This window comes from Borostomias antarcticus, assembly GCF_949987555.1.
Source record: "Borostomias antarcticus genome assembly, chromosome: 12".
Classification (NCBI taxonomy): Eukaryota; Metazoa; Chordata; class Actinopteri; order Stomiiformes; family Stomiidae; genus Borostomias; species Borostomias antarcticus.
The window spans coordinates 6804615-6817228 of NC_140245.1; the positions used below are offsets into that span (position 1 = coordinate 6804615).

Consider the following 12614-nt stretch of genomic DNA (forward strand, 5'->3'; position numbering starts at 1 on the left):
TATGTGTGTGTGAAGGAGTGGTGTGTGTGTGTGTGTTAGTGTGTGTAGGAGTGGTGTGTTTGTGTGTGTGTGCGTGTGTGTGTGTTTATGTGTGTGTGAAGGAGTGGACTGTGTGTTTGTGTAGGAGCGGTGTGTTTGTGTGTGTGTGCGTGTGTGTGTGTGGCTAGTATGCAGGGGCGTGCTGGCCATCTGTATGTTGTGGAGAATCACAGAACGGCCGCCGGTGATAACGGACCTGGTCCACGGTAAACTGCTGCCCCCCCCGTCGACAAATCACGCGACAATCAGAATTGCCTGTTAGCACCACTCCCCCCCCACCCCACCCCCCCTCTCCCCCGCTCAACAAATGGAAAACATTATTCTAGATACGGAGGCGGCTGGGTCAGACTCCAGGGCTGTGTTTTCGTCCCATCACGCCCCTGCTAGTATGCCGCTCCATCTTCACCGCGCCCGTACCCAGCGCCGCCACGCCTGTCATCCGTCTAACCGTCCTGTTCCGCTCCGTCGCCAGGCGTGCCGGGCAAACCCCAGATCACCGGCTTCGAGGACGCCGTCCAAGAGGGCAGCCAGGTCACCCTCACCTGCACCAGCACTGGAAGCAAGCCCCCGCCAAGCTGCACTGGTACAGAGGCCTGGACGAGCTCCAAGGTGGGACTCTCTCTGTGTGTGTGTGTGTGTGTGTGTGTGTGTGTGTGTGTGTGTGTGTGTGTGTGTGTGTGTGTGTGGGTGAGTGAGACGCAGGAAGAGAACGATGGGCCAGACAGACGCAGGAGGATACAGAGGAAATATAGGGTGGATGAACCGGAACAGAGGAGATAGACCGGGGGGGTGGACCGGACGATAGATGGACTGACCCTGGCTCCTCATGAACCCAGAGCACACTAACAACGGAAAGGCACCGATAAGACAGAGACTTGGACCGAGGGGAGAGAGAGGGGGGGAGAGAGAGTAGGAGAGAGAGGAGAGAGAGTAGGAGAGGGAGGAGAGAGAGGAGAGAGAGGAGAGAGAGTAGGAGAGGAGAGAGAGGAGAGAGAGAGGGGGAGAGAGGGAGAGAGAGGGAGAGAGTAGGAGAGAGAGGAGAGAGAGTAGGAGAGAGAGGAGAGAGAGTAGGAGAGGGAGAGAGAGGGAGAGAGAGGGAGAGAGAGGAGAGAGAGAGGGGAGAGAGAGGAGAGAGAGGGAGAGAGGGAGAGAGAGAGGGGAGTGGGAGAGGGAGAGAGAGAGACCAGAGAGGGAGAGACGGAGAGAGAGGGAAGGGAGAGAGAGATGAGGGGAGAGCGAGACCAGAGAGGGAGAGAGAGACAAGAGAGGGAGAGACAGAGAGAGAGGGAGGGGGAGAGAGAGAGAGGGAAAGAGAGGACTTTATGAGCGCAAGCCCATGTGACTGATAAATTGCGTAGGGCTGAGCCAGGACACTGCACCAGACGGATCGCTCATACAGCACACACACACACACACACACACACACACACACACACACACACACACCCTTCAATCAACCACCCACCCTCGCACCCAACACACAGACAGACACGTCGGGATCAGACATGCGTCATGCATGCACCCCCCCCCACCCCGCCCATACACACACACAACACACACACAAGCGTGAGTATCATCACCGCAGAGTAGCGAGGAGGAGCGGAGGTCAGCGCCGTGGGTCAGCACGCTATGATTACGGGCCCTGGTATGGCGGCGCTCCACGGGGAGGGGGAGGGGGGTGCACGGCGGGCGCCGCTGAGAGGGAGAGACGAGCCCTCGGAGCCGCCGCGCCCCTCGACAGGCTCGCCGCGGCCCAGGGGAGGGCGGAGAGAGGGGGGGGGGGAGAGAAAAAAGAAAGGGGTGTGTGTGTGTGCGTGCGTGACCGCGTGTGCTTGTGTGAGAGCGGGTGGGTATTGAAGAGAGAGGGTGGAGAAAGAGAGAGAGAGAGGGGGAAAGAGAGAGAGAGAGACAGAGAGAGAGAGAAAGATCTAGGTCTGGTATCAAAAGGACATGAGAGGAGATGGTAAGAACGGGTTGATGAAATAGACGGACTGTTCCGGAGAGAGGATTAAGATGAAGAGAGTAAAAGAGAGAGAGAGAGAGAGAGGGAGAGGGAGAGGAATATAGAGAGGGTAATTGAGAGGCTAGAAGAGTAAGAGCTGTGAGTGTCTCATGATAGTTGAGCTTGTACAATGTGTAAGTGAAAGGACCTATTGATCCAGTATTGATTAGATCAATTTTTAGGTATTGAATTTGATATAAACCATAATGTATGTCATTATTCCCCTCCCCTCCGATATGAACTGAGCTCTAGCCCAGCTCCTGCTTTCAGTGTGTGTGTGTGTGTGTGTGTGTGTGTGTGTGTGTGTGTGTGTGTGAGAGAGAGAGAGAGAGAGAGACATAGAGAGAGGAAGAGAGAGAGGCAGAAACAGAGAGAGACGCAGTTGTGTGTCTGCAGGTGTGTGTTTGTGTGAGCTGCGTACCGCATGTTTGCACCGGACACACACAGTAATATCCCATGGAGTAATATTGCTGGGTTACGATTCATAGTGAATATAAACTAATTTGACATTCAGCCTTGTGTTATAGTGTTATTGGGGTCGCAGGGAAAAGCGATTAGACACTGTGGCATTTCCAAAGAGCTTTATTGGCTGTGTGCGCACGTGCCTGTGTGTATGTGCGCGCGCCCATGTGTGTTTGTGTGTGTGTGTGTGTGTGTATCTTCTGCGTGTGCCTGCCTGCCTGTCTGTCCCGTGGCGGAGTGTGTGTGCGGGTTCTCCCTCCATCACAGCTGCATGTGTGTGTGTGTGCGTCCAGGCCGCCCAGACGTGGTGGAGTCCAACCAGGACGAGCCCACCTACACGGTCATCAGCGAGCTGACGCTGACCGCCAGCCGGGCCGACGACAACGCCATGATCGCCTGTGCCGTGGACCACCCCTCCCTCTCCCCAGGCGACAAGAGGACCGAGCAGCCCCTCCGAGTGCTGTGTAAGTACCGCCCCCCGCTGGCGGACACGCGGTACTGCGGCCAAACTGAGACGTCACTGCGTGGCTCTTCTCGGTGGCGATGCAGATGGGAATTGTGTGTGGATATACTGCCCCCTGCAGGCAAGAACGTTACAGACGACTGGTTAGAGAACTGAGTGTGACTGTAGATGAGTCGTATCCAAACGTTGGTGAGAAAGAGAGGTGTGTGTTTGCATAGGTGACGTGCGTGTGTGTGTGTGTGTGTGTGGGAGTTACTGGCCATCTGTCGCCGCAGTCTCAAAACTCATCTCTTCAAGAAGTACTACCACAATTACCACGATCCTCCCTCTTAAGCACCTATTGTATTTGTGCCTTGAGCTAGATTATGTTCTTAATCACTTGTTTTAGAAAAGAGATGCACTTGTGAGTTCTGGCAAGTAGTACAGTAGTACATTTGATTTTCCTACGTTAAATGCAATTATTGTAAGTCACTTTGGATAAAAGCATCAGCTAAATTACTGTAATCTAATGTGTGCGCGTGTGTGTGTGTGTGTGTGTGTGTGTGTGTGTGTGTGCATTTTGTTTTCCCAGTCTCTCCTGTTGTGCACATCCAGCCAGAGAGTGATCTGCCCAGAGAAGGGGAGAAGTTCCACCTACAATGTATGGGCAATGGAAACCCTGAGTAAGTCACACACACACACACACACACACACACACACACACACACACACACACACACGCACACACACACACGCCTGTACAAACGAACACCGTACTAGCCTACTACCACTGCATTATAGATGAACCTTCAGAGAACCGGTCTATCGGTCTCCTCCTCTCTGTCTCCTTCTCTCTGTTCCTCTCTCTCTCTCCATCTCCCCCTCTCTCTCTCTCCATCACGGACTGTCTCTCTCTCTCTCTCCATCTCCCCCTCTCTCTTTCCCTCATGGACTGTTTCTCTCTCTCTCCACCCCCCCCTCTCCCCTCTCTCTCTCTCTCTCTCCATCGTGGACCGTCTCTCTGTCGCTCCATCTCTCCATCTCTCCCTCCCTCTCTCTCCGTCTCTGACTGTCTCTCGGCCCCGACCTGTCACTCAGGTGCGGCCGACTCGCCCCCGTTCGCGCCCCCCCCCACCCACCCCCTAACCCCCCCTCCCGGCGCTGCGGAGTGCCGAGTGTCCCGCCTTCCCAGCGTCCTCTTCTATAACTCTCCCCTATCTCTCCTGCACACCTTCCTCTCCTCCCACTCCCTCCGCGCCCTCAGAGGTGATGTGTCAGGCTGTCAGGCAGACACACACACACACACACACACACACACACACTGACAGGCAGGGACACACTCACACTCACACACACACTCACACACTGACTGACAGGCAGACACACACACACACACACACACACACACACACACACATACTGACAGGCAGAGAGACCCCCACACACACACACACACATACAATTATGGAATAATTACAGTAGGTACACAGATATACAGCATAGGGATAGTTTATAATAGATATACAGCATAGGGATAGTTTATAATAGATATACAGCATAGAGTTAGTTTAGAATAGATATACAGCATAGGGACAGTTTAGAATAGATATACAGCATAGAGTTGGTTTAGAATAGATATACAGCATAGGGATAGTTTATAATAGATATACAGCATAGAGTTGGTTTAGAATAGATATACAGCATAGGGATAGTTTAGAATAGATATACAGCATAGAGTTAGTTTAGAATAGATATACAGCATAGGGATAGTTTAGAATAGATAGCCGGTTGCATCAGATAATCAGTCCCAGTTGATTGACAGTTTGCAGGTGGAGGGGGCGGGGCTGGGGAAGGCTCACCACATGATGTCCTGAGACGGAAAGCAAGGTCTGAATAATGGAAGGAGAGAGGGAATGAGAGGAGGGCGGGAGAGAAGTGTAGAAAAACAGTTCGGAGAGAGAGTGGAGAGAGACGGAGATAAAGAGAGACTGACAGAAGAAAGGAGAGGGGGAGAGGACGTGAGAGAGAGAGAGAGAGAGAATCTAGCCGATCAGCTCATGAGGGGAAGCCTTGCGACCAATCAGATACTCGTCAGCCTTCAGCTGTCACCGCCGAATGCACAGGGGCACGTCGCAAAGGCAATCGCCTTGGCAACGTCGTCCGCTAACCACCCACCACCTCCAGCGATCCCAGCGCACCTCCGACGAACGGTTAGAAAAGCGCCCAATTACCGACACAGCACACCCCCCCCCCACCCCCCACCCGCACCCCAGACACACAGCTGGCATGAAGCACGTCTCCGTATCCAGCGTGATCACATAAGAATGTCTTGACAAGCAGAGGAGCATCAAGAAGTTGGTAATCGAATAGAACAGGAACAGAACCAGTATTGCATTTCTATCCCGGCGCCCCCCAGGCGTTCCATCACACTCTTATCTGTTTGATCGGTCCGGTTCTGAGTGGCGGTAATTGCCCCCCTCATCCGCATTAGCCATCATTTAATACACCTCCGGTGATTTCCTCACACGCGTAGACAGTGTGTCAGAATTGCTTTAACCCATTATCTTCCATTTTGGTAGGACAGACATGTACTGCGCTGTATCTAATAACAATGATAATGATATTAATAATTCATTTTATTTATATAGATTGTTTTCATTGTGAAACAATCTCAAAGTGCTGAAACAATCACAAAGTCAATAAGAAACACTAATTAAGAGACACTAATGAATATATAAAATATACACATTACATGAGTAGAAAAACATTTCTAATCGTTTTGTGTTACCTCTGTGTATGAAATGTGTTATACAAATAAAGCTTTGATTATACAAATAAAGCTTTGAATGAATAGGTGTTCAGACCGGTCTTAAAAGGGCCCAGGTTGGCGGTGAGCAGAGCTTATTTCTGGGGAGTGTGAAGAAGCAGGAGGGGTTGAGTGGAGTGAGGAGTTCTTTAAGGTCGGGAGGGGCATTACCATGGGTGCATTTGGCGGTCAGGAGAAGGATTCAGTCCTGTAAGAGACAGGGAGCCAGTGCAAAAATGCCAGGATAGGGGTGATATGGGTCTATGTCTAGGCAGGCAATGCATATACATACACACGCACGCACGCGCATACACACACACATACACACGCATACACACACACATACACGCACATACACACACACACTGTGGCACAGCCGGTGGTTCGAATCCCGGCTCCTCCTGTCCACATGTCGAAGTGTCCTTGGGCAAGACAATGAACCCCAAATTGCTCCCAATGAGCAGGCTAGCACCTTGCATGACAGCTGGCGTGAACATATGTGTGTATGGGTGAATGAGAGGCCATTGTAAAGCGCCTTGGATAAAAGTGCAGTCCATTTACCACTGTTATAGCAGCCATGGTTTTAGAATCGTAAATCCACCAAGGTATTCTGTAATTCAAGCTAATGTGATCGTCATAATTACTGTATCCCTGTACAGCGCCATAAGAGCGGCCATTTCCATAATTGATTTTCCATTGTCTCGTTATTCCAGTGATAAACACGGGCATCTGAAATGGAAATTCAAATGATATACCTGATTGGAAACACTCATCTCTCTCCCTCCCTCCCTGCCTCCCTCCCTCCCTCCTCTTCTCTTCTTCTTTCTTTCTTTCTTTCTTTCTTTCTTTCTTTCTTTCTTTCTTTCTTTCTTTCTTTCTTTCTTTCTTTCTTTCTTTCTTTCTTTCTTTCTTTCTTTCTTTCTTTCTTTCTTTCTTCACCTCTCTTTCTCTCTCTCTCTACCTCCCTCTCTCCCACTCTCTCTCTCCCCTCTCTCCCACACCTCTCTCCCTCTCTCTTCATCTCCCTCTCTCTCTCTCTCTCTCTCCCCCCCTCTCTCTCTCTCCCCCCAGGCCCATGTCCTTCGTGTGGGAGAAGAAGGATGGAGGAGAGCTCCCCCCGCTGGCCAAGGCGGACGGCGGCTTCCTGCGCTTCGAGGCACTCAACAAGTCCGACAACGGCGTCTACGTCTGCCAGGCAGACAACGGCATCGGCAAGAGCAAGGGCGAATACCCACTCCTCGTTCAAGGTAGGGGGGGAGGAGGGGGGGAGAGAGGGAGGACATAATCACTCTCATCGCTGTTTTTGGTTTTCTTTTTCTATTTCTGTTGTGTGGTTTTCTTCCACTGTTACTGCGCCAACTACGACTTCCACATTTCTTCTTTTTCTGATTTTTCTTTCGTTTCGTTTGTTTATTCCTCTCTCTCTCTCTCTCTCTCTATCTCTCTCTGCCGCTGCATCATCCACCTATCGCGCTTCGTTCCTCGCTTCCTCTACGCGCTTGTATCCGTGTCCGTCCGTCCCGCTCTGCCTGTCTGTCCTCGTCTTTTTTGGGGGGGGATTTGCGTGCTACCCGCTGCCCTCTGACCCCTGACCCCCCGCCCCGGGTTTTTTTGGGCCCGTTATGATCCGGGCAGACCCGGGCAGCTCCTCCACCACCCCTCTGCTCCTCCTCCTCCCCTCCGCCTCCCCCACGCCTCACGCCCCCTCCTTCCTGCCCGACTTCCCTTCCTCCTCCCCTCCCTCCGACCTCCCTCTCTCCCCTCCCTCCTCCTCCTCCGATGCCTCTCCCGCGTCCGACGTCCCCTCCACCCCTCTCTCGAGCTCCCTCGTTCCGGATATGGCGCCGCCTTCCGAGCCTTCCTCTCCCTCCTCTCCCTCCTCTCCCTCCTCTCCCTCCTCTTCCTCCCCTGCCCCCTCCTCCTCTTCCGACGCCTCTCCTGCAGTCGACATTCCTGCCACCTCCCTCTCGAACTCCCTCTTTCCGGATCTGGCACTTTCTCCTGACCCTTTCTCTCCCTCCTCCTCCTCCTCCTCTTCCTCCTCCCCCTCCTCCCCTCCTCCCGACGGTGTTGCTCCTTCTGTAGCTCCCCCTTCCGCCTCCCTTACTCCATCAGTTCCCACCCGGCTGAATGGAGTTTACAGTTTCACAGGTAAAATGACCTCAGTTACACACTCGGACACATGCTGGCACACACACACACACACACACACACACACACACACACACACACACAGGGGTGTAGTGGAGCTTACCCACCTTGAAAATGAAGCTGAGAGACTCACCTATTTTCTGATCGACTGTATTAATCGACGAGTGCAGAGTTTACCCACCTCTGTATTTACCACTGTACCCCTGCACACACACACACACACACACACGCAGGCGTGCATGCACTTACTGTATACAGTGTGCATGCATGCGATCTCGGTACACAAACACACCCAGAGTCTCAAGGTGCTTGAAAAGAAAGTCGCAGTTTGATCACGAAGAACCTTTTAGAACCCGTACTCTTGTAACAGCTTTATGGGCGTGGCTGCGGCCTCACACGAACACGATACAAACAAACAAACACCAACAATGCAGTTAGATGTAAACAGCAATAACAACAACAACAAACGAAGACCATTCACCTCAGCTCTTCATCGTTTTCACGGGTTTCTCTTGTTTCCCTTGTCTCCTGTCGTTGTCCAACACTCCTTCTCACACGCGTGGCTCACGTCCAACCACTCGTCCACTCATCCACCCATCTCTCCATCTCTCCATCCATCCATCTGTCCGTCCGCTTGCGAAGCTGGTCCAGACAACATCGCAGGTATTATTCTCCACTGTCACTCGCCCACACCTCCGTCCGCCTGTCTCCGTCTCTCTGTCGGTCTGCTGGTGTGTCTGTCTGTCTGTCTGTCCGTCTGTCCGTCTGTCTGTCTGTCTGTCTGACGCGTGTGTGTGTTTCTGTCTGTCCGTCTGTCTGTCCGTCCGTCTGTCTGTCTGTCCGTCTGTCTGTCTGTCTGTCTGTCTGTCTGTCTGTCTGTCTGTCTGTCTGTCTGTCTGTCTGTCTGTCTGACGCGTGTGTGTGTTTCTGTCTGTCTGTCCGTCTGTCTGTCTGTCTGTCCGTCTGTCCGTCTCTCTGTCTGTCTGTCTGTCTGTCTGACGTGTGTGTGTTTCTGTCTGTCTCACTCCCCTTATAAGTAGCAAGAGTCAGTAACACTCCACAACAAATGTGTGTGTGTGTGTGTGTGTGTGTGTGTGTGTGTGTGTGTGTGTGTGTGTGTGCGTGTGTGCGTGTGTGTGTGTAGCCGTCTGTGTGTGAGTGTGAGTGTGTGTGTGTGTGTGTGTGTGTGTGTGTGTGTGTGTGTGTGCGTGTGTGTGCGTGTGTGTGCGTGTGTGTGCACGTGCCTGTGTTCAGGGCAGGTCAGGCTCCGAGGTGGCCTTGTTCTTGGTTCCTGTCTTGTTTCCCTTGGAGCTGACAGCAGGATTTATGTGCTAATTCACAATCCTGCTTCCTCAGCAGCCCCCTCTCATCTCCTCACCTCACCAGCCCGTGTCCCATGTGGTTCTAAAAGAACCCTCACACACTCCGTCTCTGTCTCTGTCTCTTTCTCTGTCTGGCCTCTGGTTGGAGGTTTGGTGCCCTATTCTCTCCTCTGATTGCCTGCGGTCTCTCTTTCCAGACTGGCTGCATGGTGTCTCCCCCTCGTTTGATTGGTTGTGATGTTCCCTTCTCGCTTCTAAGTGGCTCAGCTGTGACTCTCCTCTCCTCTGACTGGCTGCGCGGTCGTCTTTCTAGCTCTTCTCATTGGGTGTTTCTGTGCCCTTCTCTCACTTTTGGTTGGCTGCGCTGGCCTCTTCCTTTATTCTAATTGGTTCTGGCCTGCCTCTCAGTTGCCGGGTTGACTGTGATTTTTTCATTCTCTGTCCTAATTGGCTGTACTCTACACCTCTCTCCGTCATCAGTTTTCTCTGAGGCAGCACCCGGTCCCTCCTCTGTCTCTGTCCCTCTGTCTCTGTCCCTCCTCTGTCTCTGTTCCTCCTCTGTCTCTGTCCCTCTGTCCCTCCTCTGTCTCTGTCCCTCTGTCTCTGTCCCTCCTCTGTCTCTGTCCCTCTGTCTCTGTCCCTCCTCTGTCTCTGTCCCTCCTCTGTCTCTGTCCCTCTGTCCCTCCTCTGTCTCTGTCCCTCATCTGTCTCTGTCCCTCTGTCTCTGTCCCTCCTCTGTCTCTGTCCCTCTGTCTCTGTCCCTCCTCTGTCTCTGTCCCTCCTCTGTCTCTGTCCCTCCTCTGTCTCTGTCCCCCCTCTGTCTCTGTCCCTCCTCTGTCTCTGTCCCCCCTCTGTCTCTGTCCCTCCTCTGTCTCTGTCCCTCTGTCTCTGTCCCTCCTCTGTCTCTGTCCCTCCTCTGTCTCTGGGTCTCTGTCTCTCTGTCTCTGTCCCTCATCTGTCTCTGTCCCTCTGTCTCTGTCCCTCCTCTGTCTCTGTCCCTCTGTCTCTGTGCCTCCTCTTTCTCTGTCCCTCTGTCTCTGTCCCTCCTCTGTCTCTGTCCCTCTGTCTCTGTCCCTCCTCTGTCTCTGTCCCTCTGTCTCTGTCCCTCCTCTGTCTCTGTCCCTCCTCTGTCTCTGTCCCTCTGTCTCTGTCCCTCCTCTGTCTCTGTCCCTCTGTCTCTGTCCCTCCTCTGTCTCTGTCCCTCCTCTGTCTCTGTCCCTCTGTCTCTGTCCCTCCTCTGTCTCTGTCGTTTGTTTCTCTATCAGATTGTTCCGGAGGTTTCACTCTGTCGTTTTGTTCCTGCGGGGCCGTAGTCGTGCCAATCTGGGTGACGTCCAACCTGACATGTCGAATTCTCCTGAGTCTCATGGAGTGTAACCGAAAGCCAAGCAACATGAAAGAAGCTTCTTTAAAGTTCAGAAATGACCGTATCCGAGGGCTAACAAGCCTTGGCTTGATGGATTACTGAATATCAAAGTATTTTACAATGTACAAGAATAGGACTTTATTATACATGAATATGACTCAACTACAGTAGATGGCCCTCGTGTGATGCAGCAAATAATGAAAGTTCATTTAAATTATTCTTGAGTTTAAGGCTCAAACCAGCTCTCTGCGTGTTGAAGGAGTAGTGTTCTATTTTGTACATTTAGCCCTATTTGTGGTCTGTCCACCATGAACCAGAAAAATAGAGACCATAATTTCACTGATCGTTCCAGTATTGAGCTAGCTGCAGTTTTTATGGCTACATAGACATAGAAGTCAATGGGGCATATGTAAACGCGTTGGAAAACTATGATAAATATGCTTTTCTGAGACGGGATGCTCCCATGTATGACTATGTGCAAGTCATGCCAAACGGATTGCGTTACATTTCACAGGAGAGCATACTGAGACTGGTTACATCCTGTGATTCCTGTCTTGGAAAAGCCCATTTATCATAGTTTTTCAATGCATTTACATATGCCCCATTGACTTCCATTGTAGCCCAGTGAAAGCCTGCATAGAAATTGTAGCTCAATACTGGAACGATCAGTGAAATTATGGTATCGATGTTTCAGGTTCATGGTAGACAGACCACAAATAGGACTAAATGTCCAAAATAGCACAGTAGATGTAGTTCTCCTAAGTTTGCAAGGTTTCAATGTCTCTCTTTCTCTCTCTCTTTCTCTCTCTCCTCTCCCGCCCCCCCCCCCCCCCCCCCCCCTATCCAGACACCACGGCCATGTCGACCTCCTCGGGCGTGGACCACGCCGTGATCGGTGGAGTGGTGGCGGTCATCGTCTTCATCCTGCTGTGTCTCCTCATCGTCCTCGGCAGATACCTCATCAGACACAAAGGTGACCCCTACGCCCGCCTGGCGTGAAGTCACACTCCCCTATTAATATTCGTTTCACAACCCGGCCCACTCACACATCCCCTCCGCGTTGTGACTGACTCACTCGCTTCACAACACAACCGTGTTTCCTGTCGGTACTTCACTATGCAATTTATAGACAGCATCTCAGGTAACTCATGTCAAAACGTACCGCGCTTCACACATAACCGCCTCACAATGAGTCTGTCATCTTGCAGTTTACCTCACGTACAGTCAAAATGTACCCATGTACTAATTTTCACTATCCTATAGCGCTGCCATGTTTGCAATGCCAGTTTTGTGGAGACTGCGAACACCATTTCCTGTCTCCCTTCTCCTTTTGTTCGACCAATCAGCTGTGTCCTCCTCCCAACAGGGACGTACCTTACCCACGAGGCCAAGGGCTCCGACGACGCCCCGGACGCCGACACGGCCATCATCAACGCGGAGGGCGGGCACTCCGGGGCAGAGGACAAGAAAGAGTACTTCATCTAGTGGGCGGGGCTCCGGGGGGTAACGGGGGAGAGAGGAGAGGAGAGAAGCGACTTGATCTCCATTTGTCTTCACAAAGCTTCAGTTCTTCACCCAGCCCATCGAGGGGAGGAGCCAGGTAGGGGGCGGGGACAGGAAAGGGGGAAGTGGGAAAAGGAAGATGGGAGTGATTTTGGAAGAGCTGAAAACGAAACCCGAGAAATAAGCTTCCGCTGGTTAGGACCTGCGCTTGGAAAAGACAGGGAGTTGAGATTTTTGCACTGACATACATGGACATGTGAAGTCATATTCCCTGACACACACACACACACACACTAGGAGAAAGAGACTTCTCTTTCACACTTGAATCTACACACAGCCCTTCATAGACATTTAGGTTACTGTACCATTCATGCTATCATAAAAATGCAAACTCATACTTGATTTCTCACTTCAAACATGCTAAATGACACTGCGTGGCGCATTCCAATCACAACAAGCAGGCGAATGCTAAATTGTGCCCAGTTCCAGCATATAGTTGCAAAATTGTAATTCACACTCCA

The 12614-nt window shown here is 51.8% G+C and overlaps 1 protein-coding gene across 1 annotated transcript in view; it reads left to right on the top strand.

Annotated features, from left to right (window-relative positions):
- The window catches only part of cadm3 (cell adhesion molecule 3), a gene marked incomplete at both ends in the record, with an annotated part of 36510 nt that extends 24435 nt beyond the window's left edge, over positions 1–12075 (top strand). Inside the window, 8 exon segments of the mRNA XM_084447252.1 lie at positions 168–245; positions 512–607; positions 610–648; positions 2797–2967; positions 3538–3628; positions 6823–6998; positions 11438–11563; positions 11957–12075. Coding sequence (XP_084303378.1) covers positions 168–245; positions 512–607; positions 610–648; positions 2797–2967; positions 3538–3628; positions 6823–6998; positions 11438–11563; positions 11957–12075 — 896 coding nt within the window.
- Between the last annotated feature and the right edge of the window lie 539 nt (positions 12076–12614).